At 42.8% G+C, this 17,586-nt stretch overlaps 1 protein-coding gene across 1 annotated transcript in view; it reads left to right on the forward strand.

Annotated features, from left to right (window-relative positions):
* The window catches only part of IQGAP1 (IQ motif containing GTPase activating protein 1), a 488,190-nt gene that overhangs the window by 136,489 nt on the left and 334,115 nt on the right, over positions 1–17,586 (forward strand). The window contains exons 3-5 of the mRNA XM_078683320.1: positions 12,377–12,533; positions 12,892–12,969; positions 14,134–14,210. Of these exons, the coding sequence (XP_078539446.1) occupies positions 12,377–12,533; positions 12,892–12,969; positions 14,134–14,210 (312 nt within the window). The remainder of the gene's footprint in view (positions 1–12,376; positions 12,534–12,891; positions 12,970–14,133; positions 14,211–17,586) is intronic.

The raw sequence follows: 17,586 nt of genomic DNA on the forward strand, positions 1-17,586 counted from the left end.
TTCTCATTTGAAGAAATGTAATCGATGAGCAGGTTGTGAGACCAGGTTGAGACTGGGGTGAGTTTAAGCATCCGTGCAAGAAAGAGCAACATGGAGGCGGGAGAAAAGCGCACGAAGGAGACTGCTGTAAAACACATACTCTACTGGAGTGCTTAAACTAAAAAAAAAAAAAAGTAGTTCTCTAAAAAGTGAGTAGAGAAAGCTTTCAAAAGCCAAACAATCAAAGAGATAGTAAAGAGGCTATGATCCATGAGAGGGACAGGCTCAAGATAAGCTGGCCGAAATAAGGAAAGTCAACAAATAAAAGTGACAGTAAAGCTAACTAATGGTAAGCAGTGGGTGAGCTACAAGGACCTCTATGCGTCTTTCGCAACCAGACAGTGCTCAACCTCAACAAGCATTTACAATGCAATGGTCTCAGCATTATTAAAGGTAGAGCTATTGGCATTGCTCATGACATTTTTTTTCATTTTTTTAAAAACATAAATAAATGGTATTGTCATTTACAATGGCAATAGGTGAGCAGTAGAGAGTATTCGTGGACACAGAGCCATTCACACACACACATAGACAGAGCCATTCACACACACACACAGACAGAGCCACGCACACACACACAGACCGTGCCACGCACACACACACAGACCGTGCCACGCACGCACACACAGACCGTGCCACGCACACACACACAGACAGTGCCACGCACACACACAGACAGTGCCACGCACACACACACACAGACAGTGCCACACACACACACACACAGACAGTGCCACACACACAGACAGAGCCAGGCACACACACAGACAGAGCCATGCACACACACACAGAGCCACGCACACACACAGACAAAGCAAGGAGGGAGCTGAGTCAGGGCCCGGGAGGGTGGGGGAGGCACAGCCCTGCACCCTCCCTAGCCCTACCTCTTAAAGGCCACATCCCCACCTTCTCCATAACATCACACGATGGAAATTAGTATTATGTTGGCAGATCTGCACAGGTGCCAATGCCACTAATAAAAGTAAGGAAAAGGCCCCTCTACCCCATTGAGGAAGGAAACACAGCTATAATTGGGGTGCAGAGAGGTCCCTCGTAAAGTTAGGCCCCAGTGTCACGTGCACCTGCTGCAGGAATGACAGGTATTGCACTGCCGATGCTCCTCTAACATGGGCATGCTAGTTGAACTTGATAGTTCCATTGAAATGAGCGGGTCTAAATAAATATTTGAGCCTGTAACATCGGGGCTCTGCTCATTCTTTAACTGCAAAGTGTAAAGTGAGATCCACCCCCCCCCCCATGCATGCATGAACCCCTAATCTAACTCATAGTCTCGTGATATCGTCACTAACAGTAGGAGAAAAATGCACGAGCCAAACTGAAGGGTCACACCTTACAGCGTGCATGACTTATTTCTCATAAAGCGGGGCTTGCTTTATCTGGTTCAATTTCATCCATTGTCAAGAATAGAAGGTTTGAATTAAGAGTATGAAAAGGAAAACATATCTGCAGCATAGTCCTGGAAATATCAGTAAAATTAATCCTTTCTGAAAGTCTTTTCATTCACGTGTACGATACCGTAGTGGGCAATAACATAATGTTGTTGACAGATGATATAAAGCAGTAGAGAGTAGTACAAAGTAAACTGGTACTCTTTATTCTAATGTACTAAAATGTAGAAGGCAGTAAAAAAATGTCAATAGTAATTGTTTTTCTAATTGTCTTTTTTTAAATACAAGTAACCTATGACCCTTGATAATTCCGTTGCAATACTGCAGGCACAAGTTGCTTCAATGTATCTAGAGAAAAGTGCAGAAACCGGCTTACATGTACTTTAGTGAATGGAGTGCAGTGCGGTATATGGAATGGTTGGCACCTTGTTGCACTGTCGCGATAGAGATCTTTTTGCACTATATTTAGCAATTTATTGCATTATATTGAGCTCTGGGGTGGTAGTTGACCCGGTGTGCCCTGATCTGACGGATAGGCAGCATACCACGACGGGTCCCTTTAGGGCGCCCACTAAATCATATATCCCCATACGCCGCCTGCTGGAACTCTCTGAAATAACCCTTTTCCACCCTAAGCACTATGGAGCGGTCACTACTTGTGTCTAGCGTGCCCTCTGGGGTTGCTATGGCTAGGGCAACATTACCTGGTCGAGGGGCAGGCCGAAGCGCTCGCTCAGTTGCCGAAGTAGGGTGGACCCGGTGGTCTTGTCCGGAAGTCCCTCGTCTCCCATGTTCTCCTGTGTCCGCGCGCTGGTTCCCTGCCGTCAGAGCGCCTCCTCCACCGGGCAGCACAGAGGTACCCGGCTGCGCCCACAGCATCCCCTGAAGTGACGGGCGCCCGCCCGCCTTGCTGCCCGCCTCGGTGCGCCGGAGCACGACAAGCAACTCGCGCTCTGTTAACAGATGCTCTCTGCCTGCAGCCGGGGAGCGCCGAGAGGTGCCCGCGGGGCTGACACTGTGCGCTGCAGCCCTGAGCCACCCACACGCGGCGGTGCCCCTCCTCCTGCCCGTCGCAGAACATGCAGGGCGGGCTGCACTGCGCGCGCGGCTCTGGGACAGGGACACGCGCTGCCGCCTGTGTCCGTGCTCAGGAAGCTGGGGGCCTTCCCTGAGTGCACAGGTGCTGGGCAGTGTACTGAGGGGTGATTCGCGAGCATTTGGAGGAAACGTCCTTTATCGAAACTAAAAAAAACATTTTTTTCTGTCACTCACAGCTTGAAGCCAGCCCTACTATACTTTCGAGGAAAGTTTAGATTGTAAACATTTCTAATATTTGAGCTACAGATTTTAGAAGGCCCAACCAGAGAATGGATTATTATTATTTTTTACTAAAATGAGAGTAATACCCTGAGAGTTTTTGGGGGGACATCATGCTAGTTAACAAGAACAAACAAGGGATAGTTACCTCATGTCCTCGGTAGACGCTGCTCTCCTGGTTTTATCGAGCAGCAAAATGGCAGCCGCAAAGCTCCGAAAATTTCGGAATCGGGGGCGTGTTTTTTGCGTTCTGAGTGACGGATGACGTCACAGGGCGAAAGAACGCAAAAAACATGCCCCAGAATCGGAAAAAGACGGGGCTTGAACGGAGTGATGCCCCTCTCCTCCAATGGCTGGCCTCCGTTTAGGAAGCCAGACAATGGAGGAGAGGGGCGGGTTAAAGCCCCCTTAACCTAAAAACATAAAATCTTCGGACTCCGCCCACTGCTACGCAGTGCGACGGTCCTTGACCTAAAAAAGGAGGACATTTGGGTGTAGGAAATGTCTCTCACAAGTCTTTCATCACGGTACAAGTCTTTTTAACTTGGTGACCTTTGATTGCTCCATTGAAAGACGACAGGCAGATTTTGGGAACAATTCATTGAAATATTCTCAAAGATTTCTCGAGGTTGTTAATTTCTAGAGTTAAATATGTCTCCCAGGTCCTGATTGGACGATGCAAGGCACGCTACAGGAACAAAGGCAGCGGCAAAATTGAATTCCTACAAGGTCTCATTGTAAAGGTCTATTGGCTCAACTGGAATACTAAGAAATAGTAATTAGCTTTAGATATTTAGGTAGTACTGTCAGGAGCTTTTCACATTCCAGTAGCTTGATCAAAACAAAATGGTAATTGTTTATTTGAAGACCTGCTCTGGGTGTGTTTGCAGTTTCTTGTCCAGTTATACCAAATACCATTTAACATTTTCTTTTCAAATGTGGTCATTTTCACACTTCTAGATAATTCTGAGTATGTATCACGATCTGAGGAGATTAAGTGTGATAGGCTGCTGCAAGACCTCTTACAGGTAGGCAAAGAATCATTACTATCCTCTCCCCACCCCCCCACCCTCCCCCCCCCCCCCCCCCACCACCCCTTTAGGCATCACTTCATTGATTTATACAGAGGGACTTCATGGAAGTAGAGATGGGCAGATCCGTTTGTCCAGTCGTGGGAACCATTCATGAAGGTTTGCTGGTAGAGTTAAAGTCGCTTGTGTGAAGTATGAGTTCAATCCTCATAACTTAATTGTTTTCGTTAATATTTGAAATCTTTTGCATATGCAGATATGACAATAGTCTTATGTCCATTTGCCTAGAAATTCACATTTTAATATCAAGTTCTCTCCTGCGCTATTAATTTCCATTTTGACTATTTGTAAAATCAAATCAACGCAATGTGGTTGTAAAACATACATTTTCTGAGTGTATTTGCTCTCATTAATTACTAGCATTGTTTTTTGATTGAAAATGTCTGAAGGAGAAAAGTAAGCTGTAGTTTGCTGTAGTTGTCGTGATACGTAGTTACATAAACTACAGTTGGCAGTAATCGTAAATGCAAATTGGACATGTACTATTGTAGCACTTATTTAAAGCTAGAAGACAGAAGACTTCCTTTAACTATTCATCAGTCACTCTGCAGGTAGTTTCAAGAATGTATTAGATCCTTAGTATGCCATCCATGCTCCCCAGAGGCATGAATTATGATTCCAGGGTCAAGACAGGGTTACTTGCTTGCACCATAGAAAGTAACAATTCGTTTTTCACTTATCCCTAAATACCAGAGTTCTAAAAACAGACTTTGCTAGTACCACGACCATAAAATAATGGAAAGCTGAGTTGTCTGGCCACACTATAAAATTGTAGAGCGCAGCATTTGCCCAATGCGAGCATTTTTGTGCTAGATAAAAACGTACATAAAACTGACCACTTAACTGTGTGAAAAAGGCTGCTTTATTGAAACAGGTGCACATCACACATTTTCCTGTCAAACTGCCTTCAAAATTGAAATCTTGCTATACATCAAGTGAACTAACCAATGTTCCCACACCCACCCCTACGGTTCCCCAGCACATACCCACCCTGCAGCTAATTCATTTAAATGTAGTGCATTTGCATCTTTCTATTACTCCTAAATCTTATGACTGCAAGTATGAACCTGTAAGTAACCAAATGTCCTAAACTGAACCTTGAATTACCTGCCTATCCCTTGCACATGGTTCACCAACTCACAACTTCAACCAAACTTCTGCCAACTCCTGTCAAACTTTCCAGGCTCCTGCCACCCAGAAAAAGGGAAGCCTGTCACCTTTGTTCTGCCCCCCCCCACACCCCTAAGCTTTCTTGCTAGCCCGTGACTTTAAGGTCTAATATTCAAAGTCTTGGCAAACACTTTTCTAAGTACCAACAGATAGAACTCAATACCAATCTAGGACAGATGTACCCCATCTCCCCCAAACAACTCTCTGGCCTCAAAATGTATATCTTCATGGCAAATCCGTCCAAAACCAAGTTCCCTACGAAAACATGACATATCCCTATTCACTTTCCTTGGTATCCTATCTATAGCAACACATGTGTATGTCCCTCTCCATGTTCTCCGTGGCACAAACTCTGTCCACAGAACAACCAGCCCTTGTCTCCCTAATAAGCAATACGTTCCTTTTCATGTTCCTCATCAATACTACTCCATTTTCTTTAACCTAGTCATTCTCCCTGTAGTGTAAAATCAAAACATCCCAGCACCACCCTCCATCATACCATTCAATATCTGCAATAATTCTTTCCAACACATGCCGCCATTTCCTTTCCAATTTTTTTAACCATGTCAGTATGAATCAGATCAGCCACACACCATTGAAATTCCAATGGATACTTTTAGCTTTATGCTTAATACAGAAGAAAAAGAATATATAATCGTGGATGGGCAGGTGGGATAGAAAAACAAGCATTTACAATGCAGTAGATCTCGCACTGACATTATTTTGAGCTATTGACATTGTAAATGACATTGTTTTTTTTTGTAAGTCATAAATAAAAGGCATTGTAATTTAAAGGGAGAAAAAAGCACTGAAACATAAAAAGGAAATAATAAAGAGGAAAAGAAGGGAATGAGAACGAAAGGAACAGAATAAGCCTGACCTCTCGCAGAGTGAGCAGCACATGCACCCTGCAACGCTAGGCAAGACCTAAAAAGTGCCAAGGCAAGAAGGGAAAAAAAGAAAGAGACAAAAACATGAAGGTTGTAGCTCCGGAGATCCTATCAGTCAGCAATAGCCGGACAAGAGATGAATACGTAAGAAACCACAAACATTCAAAGATGCAACATCCTTAGTGTACACGAGTGCAATCCATTGCAGCACAACGAACCCACAACATAAAAAAATTGTTAAGCATTTATCGGCAAGACCCAAATAAACTGTGCCCATATTCTGTCGAACCTCCTAAGTGATCGGACACCTCTAGTTCTGGCCAGAGCCAGTTCAGAGTCATGTAATTGCTGAATTTTTGCCCACCATTCAGTGGACCGCGGAGGGACTACTGAAACCCAGGGCCAGTAGCCAAAATTACGAATATAGACAATAGCTTTCTTATCCCAATGTTGAACTCCATTCTATATCCCGACATAATTTCCGTTGGAGGTGAATTAAAGCTTGCATCCTAAACCAGCTGAGGCTAAACGAAACACTTCTTCCCAGAATGCCTTCAGAACGGGACATGCATGTAGCATATGTAGAATATCTCCTGCTTGACGTCTGCACTTAGGGTAACTAGTTATGTCTAGGTATAACCACATCTTACAATGTTCTCTGGTGTATAATATAAAATACAAATATACAAGTGGTGAGGCACACTCTTGTTTTTCAAAAAATATACTTAAGATTCTTTTGTCGTCAATTGGCTTTGGTGCAAATAGGGTATCGACCTCTGACTTCAGGGTGTAGACTGAATAATACTTGAAAAGCACTGGGTGAACCTCACCCAGCGTCCCTTTGTTGCACTCTTGAGGGTTCAAGGACCCTTCTTTAAAAAGTTCAATTAAATATTTAATTAGTCAGATTTTTTCTTTTTGCTTTCTTTGTTTATTTTCTTCGTGTTAACTCACAATGTTATCCATCACATGTGAATTTTAACGTTTTTCTTCAAAACAACTTCTCATTTGTACAGTTAACCATGACATTGTCATTTTCCCATTCCCAACCCTTCATCAGGGGAATAATTACTCTGGAAAGAAATAAAACTGAAGTTCGCCTCCAGTACCAAAAAAACATGAAAATACTCAGTGGGTACCACGATGTTAAAAGGATGCAAAAGAAAAAAGAAAGACATAGTGCCTGAAAATCAGAAAGGTCAAAAAAGTGAAAAACGACCGCAAGTATGGTCACCCGTGTCCATTAGAGTGCACGCAAAAGTTTGAACAAATATCATCACAAGTGCATGTGATAGAAATAAACTGGAGAATACCCAATATGACCGAGCAGTGCATAGAGTTAAACTATCGTTGGTGTGTTCCCGGTCATCGCGAAAGTGTGAGCATTAAAAGTAAACGAGATACAGATAAGGGTGTAGCGGTATGTGAATTAAATTCACGTGTTCGCAGGCATCATGCCAAAATGCTCATTAAAAATGAAGAACCTACCTAGTCAATGCCATATAGTGATCAAAGGTAAGGACTTATATCAACGGCCAGTACTTCCAATATATTCCGGCACTAGGAACGAGAAGTAAAGCATGGGTATAACTACGTGTACAACACAAAAAGCCCTATTACCATATCGTCATCTAAGACAATCGTAATGGCTTACATTGCCGGTTGTTCAAGTGCTCAGTCCAGTAAAGTGCTGTGCCCAGTCAAACCGTACCACCCGTGTGACTTCCGCAAATTAAATGTGGGGTCTTATGGGTGATGGTGATCAACATGAAAAAAGGACTAAGGAGTGGAGAAAAACCGACGCCATGTTAAAACGAGTGAAATTAAAGTGTTGCATATCGAACAACTAAAAAGTGACGTGTGGAAAATGCGAAAGTTGGAATGAGTTGTAAAGAGTTCAGGAGTACATCACAAAACTGGATGATCTGGTATTCAAAAGATACGCAAAAACATTATGATCATTGTTGAAAAACCTACTTGTTCTCCAGTTCTGGTGTGATCTCTATTCATACTCCTCGATTAAGAACACCTCCATTCATTGTCACCAACTATACAGGAGTGTCCGGTACCCTTGCTGTTGTGAAACAGTCACATTTTCATAGGAAGGAGCCTCTTTTTCTATTTTTAGGTCTCAAATTGTTGTGTATGTTTCTATAGCGCAGAAGCCACCTGGGAGGCTATCCTGACGTTGAAGCAGAAGCTGTTTGGGATGAACCACAGTTCAGGGCTATGTGAAGAGCCAGATCTTCCGTTACTTGTGGAATTCAAGAACTGAGGAGGAGGCTCTGATGCGCAGGGGCAAGTCATTCCAGGCTTTCGGAGTGAGGTAGAAGGCATGACTGCTGGATCTGGTTTTGCATATGGGGTGATGGGCGAGAAGGAATCTGGCTGAGTGGAGGTGTCTGTTAGGTTTGTGTAAGTTTCTTCAGTGTGTTGAGATACATGGGGCTAATGTTGTCTAAGGCTTTGTGCGTAAGGAGTTTGAAGAGTGCTCATTTGTGGATTCGGAGCCAGTGGAGCTATTTGAGGTGCGAGCTGATGAGTATGGGGTGGTAGGTTGAGGGTGAGCCTGGAAACTATGTTTTGCATGGTCTGGAGTCTACTGGTCAGTTGAGTATTGATTCCAGCATACTGTGTTGCCCTAGTTCAGCCTGCTGGTGATGATGGCTTGGGTGATGATACTGCGAATGTTGGTGGGGAGTCATTTGAAGATCTTCTTGAGCATCTTGAGTGAGTGGAAGCAGGAGACTGAGACTGTGTTCACTTGACCGGTCATGGTGAGTTGGTTGCCAGTTACTATTCTGAGATTCTTTGCTTGGGTTGCCAGGAAGGGTGTGGTCAGATTTCAGCAGCAACCAGGTAAAATCCCAGATCAAAGGTGTCTTAACCAAAGATTACTACTTCCATCTTGTTTGTGTTGAGCCTGAGGCAGTTTGTTTTCATCCATCTGCCGACTAAGGTCATGCAGGCAGAGAAATTGGTCCAGGTGTTTCGCATCTTGTCAGAGAGGGAGTATGAGTTGGATGTCGTCAACGTAGGAGATGATGTTGATTTAGTGGGCGCAGAGGATGCCAACAAGTGGTGTCATGTAGCTGTTGAACATAGTGGGTCTCAGTGAGGATCCATGTGGAACTCCAAAGGGGAGTTTTATAGCATCCAAGGTGAAGGGTGCTAGAATTTAACGAGTGTGGCCTGTCAGGAAGGAGCAATTCCAGCAAAGGGCAGTAACTTTGGTGTCAACTTCATGTAGTTGTTTGATAAGGATGGGGTGGGAGACGGTATTGAAGGCTGCAGAAAGATCCAGTCAGATGAGAACTGCGGTATCACCACTGTTCATGATCAACTGAATGTTGTCTGTTGCAGGGATGATTGCGTGCTCTGTAGTGTGACTTGGCCTGAAATTGGATTGAGTGATGTCAAGGTGGTGGTTGTCAGTGAGGTGGGTAGCTAGATGTTTGTCTTTTCCGTTACTTTTGATGGGTAAGGTAGGAGGGAGATAAACCTGTAGTTGTCTAGAGTCTTTAGGTCTGCTGAAGTTTTCTTGAGGAGGGGGAGTGCACTGGTGTGAATCCAGGCATCTGACTCTGATGATTGAGTTGTTAGGATCGGGGTGAGGGCTGTGCTTATGGGGTCCAGACCACTGAGAGTGTTCCAGTGATGCTGATGATCTTGTTACTGAAGAATGGGGACAGTTGGGTGCTGAGGGCTAAAGACTGGGTAATGTTGGTAAAGCTTTCTGCTAGACAGGTGATGTTTTTCACTGTGATAAAGATTTCCTTGGTGCTGTTGGTGCTGCTTACGATGTGGTAAGTTAGTGTGAAGCTTTTGGTGGCTTTGATTTGCTGATGGTAGCGTATGAGGGAAGATTTGTAGTGGCTCTTGTCTGTGTCATTCTGACTTTACCTCTAACTGCAATCAAGTTGCTTGTAATGGCCTTTGGTGGGCTTGAGCCCTTCCATACCAGCCTGCTTGCGGTCTGGTTCTCATGGCTTTGAGAGGAACCAGGTTTATCTACATAAATGGTGATCTAGGCGTTGAAGTTGGAGATGGATTATGGGAGTTTTTTGTTGTGTTGAGGCTGTTTCTGTTGGAGTTTGGAGGAGATTGTTTCAGACCTGTTGTGAAGATTCTATCATGGTATTTCTGTGGTGGTGTGGGATGGGTATGCTGGAGTTGTCTACTGTAATGTTGCTGAAGCTGATGAAGATTGGGTGCAGTAGGTGTCCGGCAGCTTGTGTGGGACTTTCCACTCACTGGGTGACCTTTTGGTTTTAGAAAAATTACATATATAATATATTTACTTAAAGCAGCTTTCAGCCAGCCTTCTTCATCCATTTGCTTGTCTCTTGAGCATCATTCCGCCCACTACAGCGTAGGGCAGCGGGTTAGCCCACTGCTTTAGGCTAATTCAGCCATAGGCTAACTTCCCTGTGAGTGATGGCATTCTACTTTCACAAGGAGCACATCCGCACTCTAAGGAATTCCTATCAGTGCCAGGGATTACTGTGTTATCTTGGAGACAAAAAAAACATTTTTAGTTAATTTGTCTTTAGTTATTGTAATGGCCTTGCAACACCTCCAACAAAAAAGTTGGACAAAAAATAACAAAACTAAAAAAGTGTTGACCAAGTCAAAAGACTGGTAGCCAATACCGTGCGTACCTATCTGCTTTGCCAGTGCTTCTTTAATTTTCTATTCAGAACTGAACGGTCCAGTGTTGCTTCCAGTTGCAGATTTTAATTTGTTTCACTTTGTAAAAAGCATAACCATTAAAGGGAAAGAGAATTTCTGAGTGAGAATTTCAATCTGCACCTGCTTCTGCATTGCTCTTACTTTATCTGGGAAATGTTTTACAGTTGTTTTGCCTGGTATTATGAAGCGCATTCTCTTAATTATTAACGTAGTTAATGGCTCTCAATTTATTTTGAGAGGTGGTAGAAAGAATTCATTCCTCTGTGCTCCGCATTCCTCTGGATATTACTCACTGTATGCACCCTAGAAGTTTGAGAGGCTCTGTGAACTCCACAGTGAGTAATTGCCGGCTGCCTTATTCTAAAAGAAGTTGAAAACCATCTTTAATGGTAGTTTTTAAACTTAAAACGTTGTAATCTTATCTAAATAAACTAAGAGCCTATTGCATCAGACATTATGCCCCTTAAGCTATGTGGAGTAACATATCTATGAACCTCTTACTCTGTTTCCAGCCTAGCTATTGGAAAAGAAACAAGTACTTATATGAAATGTTAATGCTGCATATTTCTTTTCTGTTGTAGTGGCATACCCTTTATTGTTATTATTTTGTAATTTATCATTCACTAGTGACTTCACATATACTGTCCCGTTAAAAGGAACAAACTGTCCTAAAACACTGAAAAACCAGATATTCTCAGTTGAATTACTTACTTGGAATACTATGGGTTCTTAGCCATTTTGAACGAGGCACGGTAGGGTAGGGACCAAATACTGAGTTTGTTTCTTAATCTTGCATATAGTATATAGCTTGTAAACCAGAAGTCTGTCTGTCTTGTCGGGAAGGTACTACCCTACCTTGAAAACACCACCAATGCAGCAGTGTGATATATTCTCCCAGCCTCAGTTCTGTAACTCACAATGGGGGAATTACGGTAATACCACCATTTGTTTTCTCTATTCAGAGCTGAAAAACGAAAAATATTGTCTTTTATTTTCCCCTCTTACGGTTGGACCTAGTGAAACCTGTATGGGGGAAAACACCACCATGTCCAGCTGGTTCTCACAAGAAGTTGTTCTCTTGATTGGAACACTAAATCCCATTTGCTCTAAATTTCCGGCTGGAGAAGAATCTGGACTGGAGTGTGTCATTTAATGCATGTCAGATGCACAGTATTTTAACTTTTTTTTACCCATTTTTACATTTTGATTCTTTTGGCAATCAGTTTATTTCAGGGAAAAACTCGAGTGACCCCGAAATGTGCCTTTTTACTCAGTTGCTTGAATTCCATGTAAAAAGTTATTGTTTCGTTTTGCAGTTATATTTTCTACAACGGTTTTCTGAAAGTATACTAAATGGAAACTATGAGATATTGTGTAGAGGATGGCTACTGGAAGTGAGCTCAAACTACTTCAAGATGCTGGTGCTTGTTTGAGTCTAGGTCAGATTTTTCTTTTTTGCATAAAATGCTAAAATCGAAGGAACTTTAATGTTTGCCTATATAAGAAAACGTCTTGACACTTGCTAATGGGCTTCTGAGGTCACAACTCGCGAGTCTGCAGTATATGCCGCGATTTATTTGTAGCCTCTCAGTTTTTCTAGCAAAAAGGCTATATAGTAGCAGGAAAGATTGAATGGCTGCTCTCTTTTTATTGAGGTGGGAAAATGTGGCCTCTCAAGATGGCGGCCTCGAGTCAGGGGATTGAGATCTGCTTCTGTTGTGGTTCGAGTGCCATCAAGTAAGTAACTGTGTGCTTACTCTCTTTGTAGGTGGATGGAAGCGTGTCTCAACGAGGAACTACCGCCCACCACAGAGCTGGAAGAAGGACTAAGAAATGGAGTGTACCTCGCTAAGCTGGGGAATTTCTTCAGCCCCAAAGTAGTGTCCCTCAAAAAGATCTATGACCGAGAACAGACGAGATACAATGTAAGAGTCTTCAGTAGGGCGCAGAACCGTGGGAAGGGAGAAGAAATGCCACCTGTACTTAAGAGGAAGCGTAGCTTAAAAATAGTGAATCACGGGTGATGTGCATGTGGTTTCCAGGGATCACACCCATCGAGTGTGCGAGGATGCAACAGTCTTTGCTTGCATGTTTATGAAAGACACACATGCTGTTTTAAGATTGTTTCTCACTAACCCTTTCATTTCGCATGTCTGTCATTATATCAACATATCTCATATCACAAGGAAATAATAAAATACAAAACATTAAAGCACCAAAATAAATGTTGAACTCATCAGTGCATTTATCTTTGCTGAGCTGTTTTTTCTCCTTCATTTACAGGCTACAGGCCTCCATTTCCGGCACACAGATAATGTGATTCAGTGGCTGAATGCCATGTCAGAGATCGGCCTGCCTAAGGTAACTTATGCAGAAAAAAATGGAAATATTAACCACTTAAATAGCGTCAGCTGCTGCTAGTTCGGTGTGCAGCAGTCTGAGCACCGCCTTGTTCAGGCAAAAACACGGCAAAAACATTCTAAGAGCCTTTGCATTAAGATTTTTACTTCCGTGCACGCACGGGGCGGCAGTAAAATGTGCACATGTTGAGAGTACAGTAGACCCACATCTCTAAAACTCACGGTATAGGTCAGAATCACGCATGCAAGTAAGTGGGTTTATACTTTATAGGCTAAGTTAGTGTTGTAGAGTTGGTGATACAGGGTGTGAATACTCTAAGAATTTAGGAACACGCAGAAATATATACGTTTGTGCAAATTGACCAACTTGTCTCTGATGCATTGCAATGTTGAAAAGTTAAGAGGTTTACTGTGGTTAGTGGTAGGGGTTAATATTCCCATTCCGGGATAGTACGAGAACACCCACAAGAAATGGCCAGGGAATTTGGGGGGCTTCTCCAGTGGGATTTGTTTCCTTGGGGAAATGGAAGCAAAGTTACTTAGTGCATTTGCATTCCTGCTGTAGATTTTGTTATGCAAAAATAGCCCTAGCCATGCTAAGTCAGAAAAAAATGGAAGAGCATGTTTGTTAAATTTGTCCATCAGACCCAAAGTGATTTTTTTCTATAACATGTAATGCAGAATTTGAGCAAGCCATACGACGCATAGACAGGTCCCTAGTGTCTATGGACAAAGATTGAATAGAACAAGGCATTTGTTTTAAACCTTCTTGAAAAGCAGGATGTTAAAACAACTCCCTTTAGGGCCTATTCAACTCGTGGAATACCTTTAGTCGATCACTTTTTAATGTTTTTCTTTATATTAGGTCTCGGATATTTGCATGTTTAATAAATCCTTCCAAAAGCAAGGTCAGTCCATAGAAAGATTTGTTTGATACATTCTTTGCTATTTTACCTTTGTAAAAGAAATCAGCCAGCAGCTGATGCCCGTTTGGCACTGATGCTTTTAATATGGCATTTAATGCATTATTACTGTCTAGGCAGAGGTATTATTTATTTTCTGTTTTAAATAACAAAACGTATTGCCTCCTTCGAGATGTTTAGTGCAAGGGAGACTATCATTGTGACATTTAATAAACTGATGTATTTTCTTTAATCACTTGCAGATTTTTTACCCTGAAACCACGGACATCTATGATCGGAAGAACATGCCTCGCTGTATCTACTGCATTCATGCACTCAGGTAATATTTTTGTTACTATTAATAAGTATGCTATACTTAGCGCCTAGGCCTCCAATTACAAGTGGGCCATATGGCACACCCATTCCAAGCCTATTCTGAAACGTTCTTGGCACAAGTTAGATGCCAATCATTTTCTAGATCTTCTACTCACTCAGATGCCTCAGTTGCCTGCTGATATTGAAGTAGCTAATAGGTTTTTTCACGAATGGCTCACACATTACCTTGACAAATGTATTCCCACCAAATACATGCTTAGCTGTGGAACACAGACTAGTCCTTGGTTCAGTGAGAATCTAACCAGATGAGAAAAATTGCAAAGTTCTAGAATGTACATGGAGATGCCACTAAGACCCCGCCCTTAAGATGCGGTATCGTTTAGCTATTAAGGCTTATCACAAATCTATACAAAAATCGCGAGCCGACTACTTTTGCAGAAAAAAATAAAAACAGTAGCAAGCCTGCTAAGAGTACCTTCTCCTTGCTGAATGATATCAGAAACCCCTGCTAAGCAAGTAAAACTACCATCACTTCAAACTCTGTGTGAGGCTTTAGACACATTTTTGACAAAAAGGTGGAGGATATCTACAAATCCTTTCCCATCTCTATTAGCACTGAAGTTCATATAGCTCTGCCTAGCTGCTCTGGCACCTTATTATCCTCTTTCCCGGCACTATCCTATGAAGTATTGAGTACCCTCTGTAATAAAATAAAAGCGGGATCACCAACTGATCCACTTAGACCAGATCAGCTTCTGAAATTCCTACCTCAGCTTTCACCTACTATTTGTGAGTTGATAAATTTGTCCCTGGCATCTGCAGAAGTATCCGCCCCATTGAAACATGCTAAGGTCATCCCTGTGCTAAAAAAGCCAACCCTGGATGCCTCCAAGCCAGAAAGCTTTCGCCCTATTTCATTGCTTCCTTTTGTGGCCAAAGTCACAGAGTCTTACATAAATGCAATTCTGACCAAATTTGTTGAGTCCAACAAAATATTGGACCCTCGCAGAATGGCTTTAGACCTTGCCACAGCACCGAATCTGCTTTGCTGGCAGTCACTAAACATCTGCAGAGTTCTTTGGACAGGGGCAATACCCCAGCCCTGATCCTTCTCGACCTCAGACGCCCCTTCATTACTGTATCGCATAAGATTTTGCTGCAACGTTTACAAAAGATTTGCTTGGGAGACGCTGCTTTAAACGGGTCGTATCTTTCCTATCAGATAGATGTTTTCAAGGGATTTCCCCTCCCTATGGCTCTAAGTTGCATTCCGCACGACATGGGATCCCGCAGGGCTTGGCTTTCAGCCTGACACTATTTAATATATACATACAACCCCTAGCGGAAGTTGCAAATAGTAGGGGCCTCTCTGTGGTCTCCTACTCTGATGATAGCTTGTGAAAATTCAGGCCAACACATAGCCAAGTTCCCGAATGATATGATAGCCATCGTGGATTGAATGGCAGTTAACTGCCTGCTGTTGAATGCGAGCCTGGGTGTTTGGGTTGACTGTGCTCTAACCTTTCAGGCACAGACGAAATTAATGGCTGGCATTTGTTTCGGACTTCTACATGAACTTTAGCAACTATTTGTATTCTTTGATGCTCAAACACGTCAGACCATCATCCAGTGTACAATACTTTCTAGACTGGATTATTGCAATTCTCTTTACTTGGGTGCCAACAAAGCTGGTATTAATTGCCTTCAGATGGCTCAGAATGCTGTGGCCCGGACTCTCTTCGCCTTCTCTAAATTTTGTTCTATTTCCAAATCTATTCGCAAGTTGAATTGGCTTCCTGTTGAGAAGAGAATTCACTTTAAGACCTTGTGCATCTCTCATATAATCTACTATATCCAAGCCCGTTCCATTTTAGCTAATTTCCTTACCCGTTATGTGGCGGAATGCGCTGTGCGCTCCTCGTACCAACATCTGGCACATGTTCCTCATGTTAAAAGAGCACGGGCTGGAGGTCGGACATTCCATGCCTTAGCTTCTTCTCTCTGGAATGCTCTTCCATGTACTATCAGGAGCATGCAGAATCATGGGCTTTCAGGAAGGCAGTAAAGACCTGGCTTTTCTCTAAATAATCTTCTGCCCTCCTCCTTTGTTCTGGTTATCTGTGGAATCAGCGCTGGACGCCCCATTGCTGGGGCAGCCATGCGCTTTACAAATGTGATGACATAACATGTGGATGATGTACTTACCACACCTGTTAAATATCAGCACCACGATGGGAGGTTTTTACTTGGGAAATGCATGAGGAATTGGGTGTTTAATGCATCAGATTCCACCTATATATTATTTACTAGATATTTTTCCTCAAATACATTTTGGCAGGTTTGACTTTAGAATTTCAGTACCTACTCAAGCGCTAGTGTCTGTTTGCACAGGAACTGGAATGCACAAGGTCACTAATGATCAGGGCCTTAGTGTGGTAGCTGTCCAGGGGAGTAAGCATACATTGAATGTAGCAGGGATGAGGGGTATGATGCTGTTCTCTATTTTCTATATGCTCCACACAAGCCATGTCTGTCTCTTTGTGTCTTTGCGCTTCTTTGGCGAGAGTGTTATCATCAGACTAGGCTGCAGATAGAAAAAGTTTGGGATTTAATGAAAAGCTACAGATCTAGGGCCCGATGTAGGTCGCCAATTACCGGTCGGTAACGGCCGATTTCGGCCGTTACCGACCGGTATTTGTGATCCGACATGTAGGTAGGCTTATTTTGCAGAATCGGTATATTTACCTATTCGGTAAATTTACCGATTCTATAAAATACCGAATCGGTAAATTTACCGAATCGGTAAATACAGATGTAGGTGGCACTAAAAACAGTGCCACAGGCCATTACCGATACGTTATTTACCATGTAATAATATTACATGGTAAATAAGGAATTCCAGTGTACATGCACATCTGTGCATGTACACCTGTGCCATGTGGCACACGGACATGCCCTAAGGGCATGTATGTGTGTCACATGGCACACAAGCCAGAAACAGGGGTGCAACAGGGTGTCAAAGTGACACCCTGTCCCCCTTGTAAAATCGGTAATTTTACCGATTCGTATTTGCTATTGGTTCCTATGGGCTTCAAGGCCCATAGGAATCCATGGCAAATACCGATTCGGTAATTACAGAATCGGTAAATACCGAATCGGTATTTTTTACCGAATTTTTACCTACATTTGATTTACGATTCATGAATACCGAATCGGTAAAATTCGGCATTTATGAATCGGTAAATCACATTTCCCTACATCTAGGCCCTAGTCATTTATTCTTGACCTAGCTGAAGTTATCTATTTACCGCTTTAGTTTATTTTTTAGTCTTCATTCTCTTTACAACGCAGGACTTTCTTTTTTTAGGAATAAGTGCAGC

Source organism: Lissotriton helveticus, chromosome 3_1, assembly GCF_964261635.1.
Source record: "Lissotriton helveticus chromosome 3_1, aLisHel1.1, whole genome shotgun sequence".
NCBI lineage: Eukaryota > Metazoa > Chordata > Amphibia > Caudata > Salamandridae > Lissotriton > Lissotriton helveticus.